At 36.1% G+C, this 17,606-nt stretch overlaps 1 protein-coding gene across 2 annotated transcripts in view; it reads left to right on the forward strand.

The window, feature by feature from the left end:
• COG3 (component of oligomeric golgi complex 3) overlaps nucleotides 1-17,606 on the forward strand; it is a 74,260-nt gene that overhangs the window by 18,804 nt on the left and 37,850 nt on the right. For both annotated transcript variants that reach the window (XM_032873998.1, XM_032874000.1), the window contains 6 exons: nucleotides 831-911; nucleotides 11,308-11,351; nucleotides 11,800-11,926; nucleotides 12,580-12,671; nucleotides 13,756-13,895; nucleotides 15,147-15,307. In XM_032873998.1, coding sequence (XP_032729889.1) covers nucleotides 831-911; nucleotides 11,308-11,351; nucleotides 11,800-11,926; nucleotides 12,580-12,671; nucleotides 13,756-13,895; nucleotides 15,147-15,307 — 645 coding nt within the window. The remainder of the gene's footprint in view (nucleotides 1-830; nucleotides 912-11,307; nucleotides 11,352-11,799; nucleotides 11,927-12,579; nucleotides 12,672-13,755; nucleotides 13,896-15,146; nucleotides 15,308-17,606) is intronic.

Consider the following 17,606-nt stretch of genomic DNA (forward strand, 5'->3'; position numbering starts at 1 on the left):
GATTATGCATTCTATTTTTTAAGCTCACTTTCTAAAGAACATGTAATCTTTTCTTGAACTTTCAGTTCAAAGCCACTGATTTTGGGGTTGCAGTTTATAGTTCACATTGCTCTTAGCTGATATGAAGGCCAGACTATATAATTTTTCTATTTTGTAAAAATTTTAAAAAGTTTAGGAAATTAATACCTAATCAGTACTAGTACCTACTCTGTACTAGTAGCTAGTACTTTACTATTGAGCTGCATAAAACCTTTATGAATACACACACACACACACACACACACACATATACTTAAAGATTTTATTTATTTATTTGACAGAGCACAGCAGAGGGAGTGGGAGAGGTAGAAGCAGGCTCCCACTGAGCTGGGAGCCTGATGCAGGGCTCAATCCCAGGACCCTGGGATTATGACCTGAGCCGAAGGCAGACGCTTAACCACCTGAGCCACCCAGTAGCCCTTTATGAGTTTATATTATCACCATTTAATGGATGCACTGAATCTCAGAGAGGACCAGTAATTTGACCAATATCCTACTGTCAGCAAGTGACTGAGCATGAGTCTGAATTCAAGTCTGTTTACTACCAAAAATCATGGAACATCGGGTAGATTTTAATGATAAAGAGGAAGGAGGTGACAGCTCCACATAAGTATTTCTCATTTGTAGCAATAATACTAATATGTAATTTCTTTTTGAGATTTTTCTCTCTAAGCTTTTGGTTGGTATATAGGACAAGCAGTAGCTGTTTGGAATGTTTGATGTCACATTTTCTGAATAATTATTTGTTTGCTAATTATCTTCCTTCCTTCCCCTCCCCCATGTCTCTTTAGGATCCTGCATCCATACCTAGTGCAGACAATGCCTTCACATTATTTTATGTGAAATTTCGAGCTGCTGCTCCCAAAGTCAGAGTAAGTCTATTGACATAAATAGGATATTGCTATGAGGTTTATTTAGCCAGCCCTTTTGAAGTTCTACTGTATGTTAGACCCTTTGCTTATACCAGGAAATGAACACTAATGAAAGGTAGGCATTGCCCTTCTACAGTGTGATGTCTTAAGGGCACGGAGCAGGAAACACCTAGCTCTTCTATGATGCTTAGGGAAGGAGTCTAGATGGATGTGATATTTGAGCTTAAAAAGTTCAGATTTATAGTGGGCTTGAGGGGATTGATAAGGTGTTTTATACAGAGAGAACAATATGTATAGGGACAGTTGTAGACATGTATTTTGAGAGAACTTGTAACTTGTTATGATCAAAACACAGGACATTAATGGCATCCATTTGGGAAAAAAGACAGGAAAGACTGTAGACATTATTTCACAAGGGGTATCACATGTCATGCAAATTCAGGAAAAGTGGACAACTAGTGAAGTATTTTATTGTATTTATTTATTTATTTTAAAGATTTATTTAGTTAGAGTGAGCAGTCTGGGGGGTAGGGACAGAGGGGGAGAGAGTGTCCATCAGATTCCCTGCTGAGTGTGGAGCTTGATGTGGGTCTCCAATAAGTGAAAATTTTTAAACAGAATGATTTGGTCAGATTTACCATTTCTTTTGATTTAATGATGCGCTATGAAGAATAGATTATGGTGAAAAGAGTTTTGAGACAGGGAGGTCTGATGAACAAGGAAGATTTTTCAGTAGTCCATGGGAAATAGGGGTTGATCAGGCGTTGGTAGTGTGTTCTTGAGGCAGGGAACATGTGCCTTATTTATTCTCCTTAGCACAGTGCCTGGTACATAAAGGAATGCACTAAATATTTATCTTGATTGATTGGAAATGGAGGGTACAGAAAGTAGGTATATGTGTTAATATTTACACATTTAAGATATCCAAGATACAGCTGACTGGAGCTGGCACATTTATCTTTTTTCTACTCATTGTGAAGATACTAGAAAGAGTAGTCTACTTTTGTTGCTTCTGACTTTCTTGCTATTTCTCTCAAGAGTCAGTTGAAGGATTTTTTTTCTTTAATTTAAATTTTAGTTAACATATAGTGCAGTGTTGGTTTCTGGAGTAAAACTTACATATGTGCTCATCACAAGTGCCCTTTTTAATACCCATCACTTGCCTAGCTCTTTCCCCATCCACCTCCCTCCCATCAACTGTCTATTTGTTCTCTATCATTAAGAGTCTCTTATGTTTCCCTCTCTCTCTCTCTTTTCCCCCTTCCCATATATGCATCTGTTTTCTTTCTTCTATTCCACATATGAGTGAGATTATACAGTATTTGTCTTTCTCTGACTGACTGACTTCGCTTGGCATTATTTCACTCTAGCTCCAATCATGTCATTGTAAATGGCAAGATTTCATTTCTTTTGGTGGCTGAGTGGTACTCCATTGTATGTATATACCACATCTTCTTTATCCATTCATCAGTCGGTGGACATCTGGGCTCTTTCCATAGTTTGGCTATCGTTGATAATGCTGCTGTAAACATCAGGGTGCATGTATCCCTTTGAATCTGTATTTTTGTATCCTTTGGGTAAATACCCAATAGTGCAATTGCTGGATCGGAAGGTAGTTCTATTTTTAATTTTTTGAGGAACCTCCATACTACTCACCGAGTGGCTGTACCAGTTTGCATTCCCACCAACAGTGTAAGAGGGTTCCTCTTTCTCTACATCTTTGTGTCTCTTCGCCATCTGGGTGTCTTCTTTGGAAAAATGTCTGTTCATGTCTTCTGCCCATTTCTTATCTGGTTTATTGGTTTTTTTGTGTGTGTTGAGTTTGATAAGTTCTTTATAGATTTTGGAACTAACCCTTTGTCAGATACGTGGTTTACAAATGTCTTCTCCCATTCCATAGGCTGCCTTTTAGTTTTGTTGATTGTTTCCTTCACTGTGCAGAAGCTTTTTATCTTTTTTTTTTTTAAAGATTTTATTTTATATTTATTTGACAGAGAGAGAGTCGGCAAGAGAAGGAATACAGGCAGGGAATACAGGCGAGGGAGAAGCAGGCTCCCCACTGAGCAAGGAGTCAGATGTGGGGCTTGATTCTAGGACCCTGGGATCATGACCTGAGCCGAAACCAGACGCTTGACAACTGAGACACCCAGGTGCCCCCAGAAGCTTTTTATCTTAATGAAGTCCTATTAATTCATTTTTGCTTTTTTACCCCTTGTCTCCAGAGATGTATCTAGTAGGAAGTCGCTATGGCTGAGGTCAGGGAGGTTGCTGCCTGTGTTCTCCTCTAGGATTTTGATGGTTTCCTGTCTCACATTTAGGTCTTTCATCCATTTTGAATTTATTTTTCTGTATGATGTAAGAAAGTGGTCTACTTTCATTCTTCTGCATGTTGCTGTCCAGTTTTCCTAGCACCAATTGTTGTAGAGACTGTCTTTTATCCAGTAGATACTCTTTCCTGCTTTTTTGAAGATTAGTTGACCATAATAGTTATGGATCCAGTTCTGGGTTCTCTATTCTGTTCCATTGATCTATGTGTCTGTTTTTGTGCCAGTCCCATACTATCTTGATGACTACAGCTTTATAATATAGCTTGATCCAGAATTGTGATGCCTCCAGTTTTGTTTTTCAGAATTGCTTTGGCTATTTGGGGTCTTTGGTGATTTCATACAAATTTTAGGATTGTTTGTTCTAGCTCTGTGAAAAATGTTGTTGGAATTTTTTTTTTTTAAAGATTTTATTTATTTGACAGAGAGAGATCACAAGTAGACGGAGAGGTAGGCAGAGAGAGAGAGAGAGGGAAGCAGGCTCCCCGCTGAGCAGAGAGCCCGATTCGGGACTTGATCCCAGGACCCTGAGATCATGACCTGAGCCGAAGGCAGCGGCTTAACCCACTGAGCCACTCAGGTGCCCCTGATGTTGGAATTTTGATAGGGATTGCATTAAATGTGTAGATTCCTTTGGGTAGTAAAGATATTTTAGCAATGTTTTTTCTTCTAATCCATGAGAATGGAATGCTTTTCCATTTTTTGGTGTCCTCTTCGGTGTCTTTAGTAAGTGTTCTGTAGTTTTCAAAGTACAGATCTTTTACCTCTTTGTTTAGGTTTATTCCTAGGTATCTTACTGTTTATGGTACAGTTGCAAGTTGGATTGATCCTTGATTTCTTCTTCTGCTGTTTCATTAGTGGTGTATAAAAATGCAACAGATTTCTGCACATTGATTTTACATCCTGCAGCTTTGCTGAATTCATGTATACCTAGCAATTTTTTGGCGGTCTTTCAGGTTTTCTACGTAGGGTATCATGTTGTCTACAGATAGTGAAAGTTTGAGTTCTTCCTACTGATTTGGATGCCTTTTATTTCTTTTTGTTGTCTGATTGCTGAGACTAAGACTTCCTTTACTATGTAAGATAGTAATGGTGAGAGTGGACATCGTTGTCTTGTTCCTGATCATAGGGGGAAAGGCTCTCAGTTTTCCCCACTGAGGATGATATTAGCCGTGGGTCTTTCATGTACGGTCTTTATGATGTTGCGGTATATTCCATTTATTCCTGCTTGTTGAGGTTTTTATCAGGAAAGGATGCTATATTTTGTCAAATCTTTTTCAGGATCATATGGTTCTTATTCTTTGTTTCATTAATGTGGTGTATCACAATGATTCATTTGTGAATATTGAATCACTGCTGGAGCCCAGGAATAAATCCCACTTAATTGTGGTGAATAGTTCTTTTAATATACTGTTGAATTTGATTTGCTAGTATTTATTGAAATTTTTTACATCTGTGTTCATTAAGGATATTGGGATCATCAGGGATATTCTCCTTTTTAGTTGGGTATTTGTCTGGTTTAATATCACACTAATGCTGGCTTTGTAGAATGAGTTTGGAACTTTTCCTTCCATTTCTATTTTTGGAACAGTTTGAGAAGAATAGGTAGATATTAGCTTTTCTTCACATGCCTGGTAGGATTCCCCTGGGAAGCCATTTGGCCCAGGACTTTTGTTCGTTGGGAGATTTTTTTTTTTTTTAAGATTATTTATTTATTTATTTATTTGACAGACAGAGATCACAAGTAGGCAGAGAGGCAGGCAGAGAGAGAGGAGGAAGCAGGCTCCCCGCTGAGCAGAGAGCCCGATGTGGGGCTCGATCCCAGGACCCTGGGATCATGACCTGAGCCGAAGGCAGAGGCTTTAACCCACTGAGCCACTCAGGCACCACTGTTGGGAGATTTTTGATTACAGATTCAATTTCTTTGCTGGTTATGGGGTCTGTTCTAATTTTCTACTTCTTCCTGTTTCAGTTTACTAGTTTGTAAGTTTCCAGGAATTTACCCATTTCTTCCTGGTTGCCCGGGAAGATACTTTTTCATAGTATTCTCTTATAATTGTTTGTATTTATGTGGTGTTGGTTGCTATCTCTTCTCTTTCATTCATGATTTTATCTATTTGGTTTATTTCTGTCTCTCTTTTCTTTTTTTTTTTTTTTTTTTTTTGGTAAGTCTGGCTAGGGATTTATCAGTTTTCTTAATTAGGAACCAGTTCTTAATTTTGTCCATACATTCTACTGTTTTGTTTGTTTGTTTGTTTCTGTTGAATTATTTATTTCTGCTCCAGTCTCCTTATTACCCTTCTTCTGCTGGCTTTAGGCTTTATTTGCTGTTCCTTTTCTAGCTCCTTTGGGTGTAATATTAGGTTGTGTATTTGAGACTTCTCTTGCTTCTTGAGATAGGCCTGTATTGCATTGTACTTCCCTCTTAGGACTGCCTTTGCTGCTTCCCAAAGGTTTTGGACTGTTGTGTCTTCATTTTCATTTGCTTCTATGTGCTTTTTTATTTCTTATTTAATTTTCTGGGTAACACATTCATTCTTTAGTAGGATGTTCTTTAACCTCCATGTGTTTGAGGTCTTTCTAAATTTTTCCTTGTGGTTGACTTCATGTTTCATAGCTTTGTGGTCTGAAAATATGCATGGTATGATCTTGATTTTTTTGTACTTGTTGAGGGCTGATTTGTGGCTGAGTATGTGATCTGTTCTGGAGAATGTTCCATGTGTACTTGAAAAGAATGTGTACTCTGCTGCTTTAGGATGAAATGTTCTGAAACTGTCTGTTAAGTCCATCTGTCCAGTGTGTCATTCAAAGCCTTTGTTTCCTTGTTGATTTTCTGCTTAGATGATTAGTCCAATTCTGTAAATGGGTTGTTAAGTTCCCTACTCTTATTATATTATTATCAAAGAGTTTCTTTATATTTATCATTAATTGATTCATATATTTGGGTGCTCCCAAGTTGGGGGCATAAATATTTACAGTTGGTAGATCTTCTTGATGGATAGACCTCTTAATTATGATGTAACACCCTTCTTCATCTCTCATCATAGTTTTTATTGTAAAATCTACTTTGTTTGATGTAAGTATGGCTACTCTGGCTTTCTTTTGATGTCCATTAGCATGATAGAAGGTTCTCTATCCCCCTACTTTCAAACTGCAGGTATCTTTAGGTCTAAAATGAGTCTCTTGGAGACAGCATATAGATAGGTCTTGGTTATTTTTTTTTACCCATTCTGATACACTGTGTCTTTTGATTGGAGCATTTAGTCCATTTACATTCAGAGTGATCATTTTTTATTTTTTATTTATTTTTAAAGATTTTATTTATTTGAGAGAGAGAGAATAACCAGTATGGGGGGGCATAGGGAAATAGAGCAAGAGAGAGAGGCAGACTTCCTGCTAAGCAGGAAGCCTGACACGGGGCTTGATCCTAGGACCTGGAGATCATGACCCGAGCCCAATGCAAACACTAAACCGACTGAGCCACCCAGTGCCCCTAAATTCACAGTTATTATTGAAAGATAGGAATTTAATGCCATTGTGTTACTTGTAGAGTTGGTGTTTCTGGTGATGTTCTCTGGTCCTTTATAGAGTTTGTTGCTTTTGGTCTTCTTTTCCTCTACTCAAAGAGTCCCTTAAACTTTCTTGCAGGGCTGATTTATTGGTTATGAACTCCTTTAGTTTTTGTTTGCATGGGACACTCTTTATGTCTCCTATTGTGAATGACAGCCTTGTTGGATAAAGAATTCTTGGCTGCATATTTTTCCTATTTCAGCACATTGAATATTTTCTGCAACTCTTCTGGTCTGCTAAGTTTCTGTGGACAGATCTGCTATGAACTTGAGCTGTCCTCCCTTGTAGGTTAAGGATTTTTTTCCTGTTGCTGCTTTCAGGATTCTTTCCTTGTCTGTGTATTTTGTGAATTTGAGTATAATATACCTTGGCAATGGCCAGCTTTTGTTGAATTTAATGGGAGTTTTCTGTGCTGCTTAGATTTTGATGTCTGTGTCCTTCCCCAGATTAGGGAAGTTTTCAGCTATAATTTATTTGAATAAACATCCTCCTCTTTTTTCTCCCGCTTTGTCTTCTGGGACTCCTAGGATATGAATGTTAATATGTTTTAATAAGTTGCTGAATTTCCTCAGTCTGCCTTTCTTTCCTCCTTTTCAGCTTCATTATTTTTCATAATTTTTTTTTCTCTGTCACTGTGTCACTCCTCTGATTCGTCCATCCTTGTTTTTATCTTTTAATTTTAATTTTGGTCTGACTAGATTTTAGTTCTTTATTTCTGCAGGAAGGGATTCTCTGGTGTCTTCTATGCTTTTTTCAAGGGCAGCTGTATTCTTATAATCGTAGTTTTAAATTATAGTTCAAACATCTTACTTATATTTGTGTTGATTAAATCCTTGGCCTTGAGTTCTATTTCCTATTCTTTCTTTTGGAGTGGATTTCTCCATCTTGTCATTTTGTCCAGAAAAGAAAAGAAGAAAGGAAAAAAAAAAAAAAAAACCCAAACAAAGAAAAAAAACAAAAAAAACAAATAAACTAGATCCTGTGTGTGTTTTGGTCTGTTTGTAAAAGAATCTATGTCCCAAAATAAAAAAATAAAGAAAGTGAAAATAAACAAAAAATTAGAAATATATGTATAAATAAAAATTAAAAAATTAACAATAAAAGATAAGGACTTGAAAAAGAAAAGAAATGAAAAATAAATAAATAAAGAATAAAAGTGAAAAAAGAAGCGAGATTCTATTTCCGCAAGAGCTGAAGCTTTGCAGTCCTCTATGATCAGTAGACTTGGGCAGTGAGTTTGTGCTTGTCGTCTGGGGGTGGTGGGCCGGGGCCTCCTGCCCTGCTTCTCAAATGGACTTGTTTCAAAGGAAATGTGCATCCAGGGTGCAGGAGGCTTGGTGTATGCCGCTCCAGCCTCCTCTAGGTGTGCTATTTTGCTCCCTGAAGGCACTGATGGAAAGGATGAATACAGTGGTGCCGGGTCTTGGCTGAAAGTCTGTGCTCTTATTCTTCAGTGAGCCCTCACAGAAGAGTAGCCAGTCACCACTCTTTGTGTTTGGTTTCCCTCTGAACTCTGTGTTCACCATGCCTGTGTCTGAGCTTTTTTATCTCGGGAGTGTGACTCAGTTTCAAAACTCCAAAATTTTAAGAACTCTCCTGGTGTATACCTGTGCTGTTCTCCTGGGAGGGTCTTGCCCTGCTTTTGTCATTTGCTGGCAGGTCCCAAGAAAGTGGTCACATGACTGCGCAGTTGGTCACAGTTTATGGCAAAACAGAGTGGAAAGCTGATACCAAGACCCACTGCTCTTGCTCCTTTTCCTGGTAACAGTGGTGCCACCCCTTCTTCTTGTGACCCAGGCGATCTTCAGACCAAGATGTCACCACTGGGATTCTGCCCATTTTGCCACCTGAGCACCTTGAAGCCAGTCACGTCCCCCATGGTAGAGGACTTCTAAAAGTTCAGATTTTGTGCTGTGCTGCTTCTAATACTTTGCAGTAGGCACGGTAAACAGGCTCCCTCCTTACCAACAGCTGTATCTTCCCCAAGTCAACTCTCTGCACCTCCTGCCTTTCAAGAGGAGGTTGCTTTTCTTCTTGTAGATTTGCAGTGTTTGTTCTCTCAGACCTCCAGTTGATTTCTTGGGTGTTCAGAATGACTTGATGACTATTAAGCTGTGTTTGAGGGTTGAGACAAGCTTAGGGTCTCCCTACTCCTTAACATCTTGACATCTTAACTCCTCCCTCAGTTTTTTGTTTTTTTGAAATAAGAGACACTTGGTCTTATTTATAGAAGATACAGGAGAATAGTGGTTCATTGATGGTATAAGGTTTTAGCTTATGCCTGATTGGTGCTTTTGCTTAGTAGTCAAATACCAGTGATAAAAATTTGATTAGAAAAGAAGTGGTATAGATAAGTGTGATACAGCTCAGTGTGGTAGATGAATATAAAGTTATTATATAATTATCAGTGGCTTTCCTACGTGCCATTTACCAATGGTAGTCAATGAATACATGCAATGGAGTCCTATTTGTATTAGTGACAGCATGAAATACTTACCTAGAAATAACTCTACTGGAAATTCAAGCATGAAGAAAATGACAAAACTAGACAGAAAATTTTAAGAGATTGAATAAATGATAAGCTTCTCCTGTTCCTGATCAAGGAGACTTAATTTTTTTTTTTTAAGTTTTTATTTGTTTATTTGTCAGAGCGAGTGAGAGCAGGCGCAAGGAGGGGGAACCGCAGGCAGAGGGAGAAGCAGGCTCCCCCCTGATCAAGGAGCCCAATGAGGGGCTCGATCCCAGGGCCCTGGGATCATGACCTGAGCTGAAGGCAGAGGCTTAGCTGACTGAACCACCCAGGCATCCCGAGACTTAATTTTTTAAATGTCAGTTCCTCCTAATATAATTTATCATCAAATATAATCTTAACAGAAATTCCAGTGGAATTTCTTTCTGGATGTTGCAAAAATTTATCTGGTATACTAAATAAGCAAGACTAATTATACAAGTAAATTTGAAAAATACATTGATACTGATTCAAGAATTCATTGATGGATCATTGGGGTGAGAAATTCTACAACTTGATACAAAAAGAAATCAGTCTTAAAGAGGAAGGGTTAGAGTTTTCTACATAGTATTGAGAAGATTTGCTGAGTATTTGGGGGAAAAAAGTAAACTCTATAAATTTTATAACATTACCAAAATACATTCTAAGTGAACTAAAGAGTTAAATGTAAAAATTCGCAGGAAAAAAAAAAAAAAACCCTAGCAGAAATTACTGGGAAAAAATTAGAGTAAAAGATTCAGGATATAAAACTTACATTTTCTGAATTTTAGAAAGCCAAAGAAAAGCAGAAAGTAGGATGTTTGCAACAGATAAGTGAGAAGGTAAATATTTTTTAATGTACTAAGAGTACTTCTAACTCAGTAAGAAAGATGAATATCTGATATATAAACGACCAGATTTTGCAAAGAAAATGCAGATGGTTCATTAAATACGAGTGCATCTGTAGCCTCAGTGGAGAATGCGTGCAGTTTAAGGTTCAATGCCTTTTTTTTTTTTTTTTGGTCAAGACAATGGCAGATTAAGTTGTAGCAGTCAGTCCTTTTGAGGTTTTGGTGAGGGAGACAATACTGCGGACAGGGAGGTAAATCAATTCATTTTTCAAAAAACATTTTAGGAGAATGGAGCAAAAGCCCCTATAAGTATTTATCTCTTTTGTTGGGGATCCCCAGCTGGGAAGTGGGTACTGTTATTATACCTGCTTTATGTGGTATGAAGTGGCGCCTCAGAGAAGTGAGCCCACTCTCCTGGGCTCATACAGCTCCTGGGGAGCTGACACCCAGACTCTCTAGTTTCACTCCAGGCCCAGAGCTCCTAACCACTGGACTTTTCTTCTCAGGAAACAGTGTAGATGTCTAACACAATATTTGACTTATGGTACATTTGCCCAAGGGTTTATTATGTAGCCATTTAAAATAATGTTTTAAATAATAATAATAATAATAATAATAATAATAATAATAATAATTCATCAAGTGTTTACTAGGTGCCAGGCACTGTGCTGAGGCTTTCCATATGTTTTCATCTGATATTGAGTAGGATGATGTTTTGGAATGTAATTTTTTGAAAGCAGATAATCATGTTGAATGTATAATTCCAGGGTTTTTTTTTTTTTTAATATAGTAACTATAGTGTGTATACAAAAAACTGAAAGAATATTCTAAAATATTAGTTGTGGTTATTTTATGGTATTATAGGTGACTTTTTAAAAAAAAAAGATTTTATTTATTTATTTGACAGAGATCACAAGTAGGCAGAGAGGCAGGCAGAGAGAGGAGGAAGCCAGCTCCCTGCTGAGCGGAGAGCCCGATGCAGGACTCGATCCCAGGACCCTGGGATCATGCCCTGAGCTGAAAGCAGAGGCTTTAACCCACTGAGCCACCCAGGCGCCCCTGTATTTACAGGTTTTCCAACATTAGCATGTATTAATTAAAATCAGGAAGTAATTAAAAGTATAACTAAAACAGATATATTTTAATATACTTTTATTTTGCAGACTCTTATCGAACAAATAGAACAGCGATCTGAAAAAATACCTGAGTGAGTACCTAGAAGTTCTTCAAACTACCTTCTTCTTGATGTGGTCCTGATATTTTCTGAGCAATTATCTTTCATACTACGCAGGCTTTTTCTTGTAGCACATAACTTACTTTGGGGAAAGGTTGTAGACCTGACTTTGAGTTTGCAAGGCATCTTTTTTTTCCCCATAGCAGTATTTTCTTTTAATTTCAAAGTTGTAAGATCTTTCTGTACTCTTGGGAGATAAATCTTTCTTTAAAAAAATAAAAATTACAGTTTTTGAATCACACTTCATTATGTTTTGTTTTTTCTTTTCATACATAAATATTTCTAGTATTTAATGTGGGCAAATGAGAGGTGACCTTATCGCTTTAGAGTTTTTGAAATCTTTTCTGAAATTTAAGATCAGATATAATTTCCATACCTGAAATCAGAAATTTATACTCTAATCTCATTCACTTTTCATCAGATACCAACAACTGCTAAATGACATCCATCAGTGTTACCTTGACCAGCGGGAGCTCCTTTTGGGACCTAGCATCACTTGTACTGTAACAGAGTTAACAAGCCAGAATAACAGAGATCATTGTGCCTTGGTAAGCTTCAGCTAGTTTTGATTGATGTTAAACCTTCTTCTAAAATATTTTGGTCTTTGAAGCTGTATTTGGGTAGATAAGTTTGGATCCCATATCAACAAGCTTTTAGAGAATTTTTCTTTCAGTTATGAGGAATCCAGTAATTAGCATTCAGCTTATCAAGATATTCTCATTTTGATCTTGTTTTTGAAGAATGAAGATTCACGAACAAGTATTACTCCTTGAAAGATGAAGTTTCAGAGTTTGTGGATTTATACTGATGATTTAATTTAGCTTTTGCTGAAGAAGTGCTTTCACTTTTAATTTTCATTAAAATGAAAATTTTAATTAATTTAATTTAATTTAATTAGTGTTTTCAATTTTAATTCATACTATAGAAAAATACATAAAGATTGTTTTATTAAATACCCCCTCTTAAACTAGATGAGTATTTTCACTGTCAAAAGTTTAGAAAATAAAAGAAGAAAATAAAAATGAGCCATATTTACATTTTGCTGTAAACCATTGTAAACCAAGCAATTTCCGTTTATCAGTGGGTTGTTTTATGAATATATGTGCATAATCTCAGTTCAAATAGAGTATTTGTTTTATTCATAAATGCTGGAATCATTGTGTGTCTTTAACTGTAAGTAATGTGTGTTTATTTCCTGCAGATTCGCAGTGGCTGTGCCTTTATGGTCCATGTGTGCCAGGATGAGCACCAACTTTACAATGAATTTTTCACGAAGCCAACATCGAAATTAGAGTAGGTGGTACACAAACTCTTGTTTTTAAGATTTAATATGCTAATGATCATTGTGGCTTGTTATATTATAGGAGTATTTTAAAATTAACTGCAAAGTGTTTTAACTTTTATGAGTGTGTGAACAGAATATTATTGGATGGAACAGTGATTATTTTAAAATAAATGTGCAATTTAAAGGCCAACATGCTTTTATATTATTTATAATATATCTTTGGACACAATGTGGTATGATAGTAAGAAGCCTGTATTGGAAACTAAGTCTTGGCAATGTATATCCCTTTATCTCCAGCTAGTATTCTAATTCCTTATAGTTAAAAAATTGTTCTAATTAATGAAAGATACTTAAAAATACAGACACTATTTAATACCTTTTCCTTATTTTTCTCAAAGTGTCTCTTCAGCTCCTGTGTTAGTCACTTTTGATTTCTTCATGTTGGTGATTTTGACTCATAGAGAGATTCCAAGATTAGAACTTTTATAATGAAGAGTCAAGTGTATCTTATAGTTTTGATTAGGTTGATCATTTTTGATGAAATGCTATGTATAGAAGAGTACTATGGACAGTATGAAGAACATAGACAACTTAAGTCTTTCTTTTCAAATGTTTAAAATTGTCAAAAATACTTGTATGTCCAAGTACTTTGAGTTTTATCTAAGTCCAAGTATTAAAGAATTTTCAGTTCATCTTTCCTAGGGACAATGGTACATTTGATTCACAAATGATGTAGAACATAAAACGATAATTATATCAACCAAAATATTTGTTACTATGTTTTAAAGGACATATATAAAGTATGGCTGAAATAAGTAAAGTTGTAATAAATTGACATAAATTGATTTTTGGCCACAGCAGCTGCTTTGGAGTGGCTGCTGAAGACTGCTTATGGATTTTGCGCTTTTAAAGCAAAGAAAAATCTACAGTATTATTTTCACCCTTTGATTTCTCATTAAATAGTGTTCCCATGCATGATTTTCCAGTAGATTTTTATTTTTATTTGCTAGAAGAAATCAATGATGCCTTTTAAACCATTAGAAAAATCCTGAAGATTACTACTTATAACCATGTTTTATTCTTTCATTTTAGTGAACTTTTGGAGAAACTGTGTGTGTCATTGTATGATGTCTTCAGGCCATTGATCATTCATGTTATTCACTTAGAAACTCTGTCAGAACTTTGTGGGATTCTTAAAAATGAGGTGCTTGAAGATCATGTACAGAACAATGGTAAATAATTAGAAATGATAATTTCAAAAGTTTTAAAAATTATATCTGTGGCTCAATGAATTTCAAAACCCTCTATTCTTTATCCCATTCACCTATAGTAATTTATTATTTTTATAGCCTGGTTTGATGCCTTTTAAAATCAAGATACACCTTATTTTTTGACTAAAGGTTCAAATTAAATGGGAAAAGAATTTTAAGATCTGGGCAAAATTGGTAATAAAATTATAGTTCACTTTTCTTTCTGGCATCTGTCAGAGAGGACTGTCAGTTTTGAGCTAGACATTTCTAATACATTCTTACCAAAATACCTGAAGTCATTGACTATATTGCATACTCTTAATTTAGAAATGAGAATTATTTTAGTGTACGTACATAATAATGACTTATCTTTTTTGAAATTACAAATAAAATGAATTCTCTGGAAAACTCTAACCATCTGATACATTCTTTAATATTCGATTCGATTGTCATAGAAAACCTGACTTAAGTAACTTTAAAACCCTTCAAGTAATTATTTTACTGGCAGAAATTATTGTTCTCACTTTGACTTTCTTTAGGAGACACTAGGTTTGTTATGCTTCCAGAGTTTCTTATTCTGCTGCATTTAGTTCATTCTAAGATGTGTATTTTCTTACATATTAATGCCTCTGAATTAAATTAATTTGAATGTTTATTTTGTTATATCGTGTCTCCAACTCCCCAGCCCTTGGAAAGTTGTTACGGAATTAATGGTTTGTCTTACCACTGATGGCATCTTAGGAATGTAGACATTCTATATGAACTCATACTTTGTTTTAATTTTTTACTCATATTTCTTCGTGAAAACCTTAATAAGTCATTTAATATTTGTGGGACTCAATTTATTTGTAAAATTGGGATGATAACCCAACGAATAAGCTGCCCTAGCTGTCTCTCAGGATTGGTCTGAAGCTGAATGAGATAACTTTTAATAAGCACAAACACTTTAAAATTCAGACTTTATTATTCATGTTAATAATAAAAATAATATCACAGTGTGTCAGAAAAAAGGTATAAGGGCAAATTTATTTCCTAATTTTAAATTTGAGGAAATTGAAAGACATTTATTAAGTTTTTCTGAGGTCATTGAGTCATACTGAAATAGAATGCAACCACAGTCCCAGAGGCAAAAGTGCTTCCTACTACTGCTGGACACTTGAGTAATATTTTTGCTTGTTTATAGAAAATATTTTTCTAAATATAAAGGAATGGATGATTATACTTTTTTATCAGCTGAACAACTGGGAGCATTTGCAGCTGGAGTAAAGCAGATGTTAGAAGATGTACAAGAGCGCCTTGTCTATAGAACCCACATCTACATTCAGACAGACATCACGGGGTACAAACCTGCTCCTGGAGATCTGGCATATCCTGATAAGTTGGTGATGATGGAGGTAGGGTTCTCTTATTTGATCTTGATCTCTCCCATACACCTTTTGGATGTTTGGTACTAGTAAAAATAGGATTTTTCTTTTTAATTCTCATTCAAGATGTAAACTCAAGATCAACTTGCCATAAAGTCACAGGAAATAAAATTTTAAAAAATTGAACAGCATAATCTGTTAGGTTCTTTTTCCTTCAAGTTATTTTGTAATTCATTTCCCTCCCCTTTTGTAGGAAATATGTGTTCTCAGGTTTTTTTTTGGTTGTTTTTTGTTTTTAAGATTTATTTATTTACTTTAGAGAGAGAGAGAGTGTGTGCTCGTGCATGAGCATGGGGCAAAAGGGCAGAGGGAGAAGGAAAGGGAGAATCTCAAGCGGACTCCCTCCTGATCATGGAGCATGACATCAGGCTTAATCTCACGACTCTGAGGTCACAACCTGATTCGAAATCCAGAGACGGACACTTAACTGACTGAGCCACCCAGGTGTCTTGTGTTCTCAATTTTTTTTGTTTTTTAATTTTTTAATTTTTTTTTTTTTATAAACATATAATATATTTTTATCCCCAGGGATACAGGTCTGTGAATCACCAGGTTTACACACTTCACAGCACTCACCATAGCACATACCCTCCCCAGTGTCCATAACCCCACCCCCCTTCTCCCAACCCCCCTCCCCCCAGCAACCCTCAGTTTGTTTTGTGAGATTAAGAGTCACTTATGGTTTGTCATGTTCTCAGTTTTTAAATTGAATTTGTGCTCCCTGTGATTTCTCTTTTTTAAAATAAATGGCACAGAAGAGGGTCTTGATAACATAGGAGCCAGCATAGTTGATTGTCATAGAACCATGTGTCATGCTGTCTCATAAAAACCCTGCGGGCCATCTCCTCAAAATTCTGCAGTACTGATGTCCAGTTTATGGTTTGAAGAGCTAGAGTTACCTCACTGATCATTTAGCTCACTGATTCAGTTACATTGAATCTTTATTTTCTTTTAGTGCTGGACAGAGTTTAAATAATGCTGAGGGTATTAGTACTAAACCAGAATTAGAACCTAGAACCTTTTTTTCTTTTTAAGTAGGCTCCATTCCCAGTGTGGAGCTCAACATGGGGCTTGAATCAAGATCAAGATGGGCTCACATCAAGAGTCAGACACTTAACCACCTAGTTACCCAGGCACCCTAGAACCTAGAACTTTTTTAATCGAAGTTTCAAATATAAGCGAAAGGTAGAGGGAACTATATAATGACTCTTGCATATTATTACGACAGCTTCCTCATGGCCAGTCTTACTTCACTTAGAGCTCCATTACTCCCTTCCACACCATTAATTATTTTGGAGCAAATTCTAAACATTTCATCAGTAAATACTTTAGTATTTACTTTAGATTCAAAAGGTAAGGCACATTTTATTTTTTGTAGTGAAGTCTTTTTCTAGTTTTATTGAGAAATAATTGACATATATCAGTAAGTTTAAGGCATAGAGCATGATGATTTGATTTACATACATTATAAAATGATTACCACAATAGCTTTAGTTAATACCCATCATCTTATATAGATAACAATCCAAAGAAAGGAAATTTCTCTTTGTGACAAGCTCTTAGGATCTACCTCCGAACAACTTTCCTATCTGTATACAGTGTTTATTGTTAACTATAGTCATCATGTATATTACATTCCTAGTGTTTATCTTGTAACTGGAAGTTTGTATTTTTTTTTTTTTTTTTTTTTTTTAGATTCACATATAAGTGAACTCATACAGTATTTGTCTTTCCCTAACTTATGTCATTTAGCATAATGTCTTTAGGGTCCGACCATGTTTTTGGACATGGTAGGATTTCCTTGTTTTTTTTTTTTTTTTATGGCCAAATAATATTCCACTGTCTGTATATACCACAACTTGGTGGACACTTAGGTTGTTTTCATGTCTTAGCTATCGTGAGTAATGCTGCAGTGTACGTAAGGGTGCAGATATCCTTTGAGTTAGTGTTTTCATTTCCTTTGGATATATTCCCAGAAGTGGAATTGCTGGATCATATGGTAGTTCTATTTTTAATTTTTTGAAGATCCTCCATACTGTTTTCCAGAGTGGCTGCATCAATTTACAGTTCTGCCAATAGAGCACAAGGGTTCTCTTTTCTCCATGTCTTTGCCAACACTTGTTACCTTTTTTTTTAAAAAATATTTTGTCAGAGAGAGGGAGAGAGAGTACTTGCATGCATGAGTGGAGGAGGGGTAGAGGGAGAAGCAGGCTTCCTGCTGAGCAGGGAGCCTGATGTGGGACTCGATCCTAGGACCCTGGGATCATGA

This window comes from Lontra canadensis, unplaced genomic scaffold (assembly GCF_010015895.1).
Source record: "Lontra canadensis isolate GAN:19392208 unplaced genomic scaffold, GSC_riverotter_1.0 scaffold51, whole genome shotgun sequence".
In the NCBI taxonomy this organism is placed as follows: Eukaryota; Metazoa; Chordata; class Mammalia; order Carnivora; family Mustelidae; genus Lontra; species Lontra canadensis.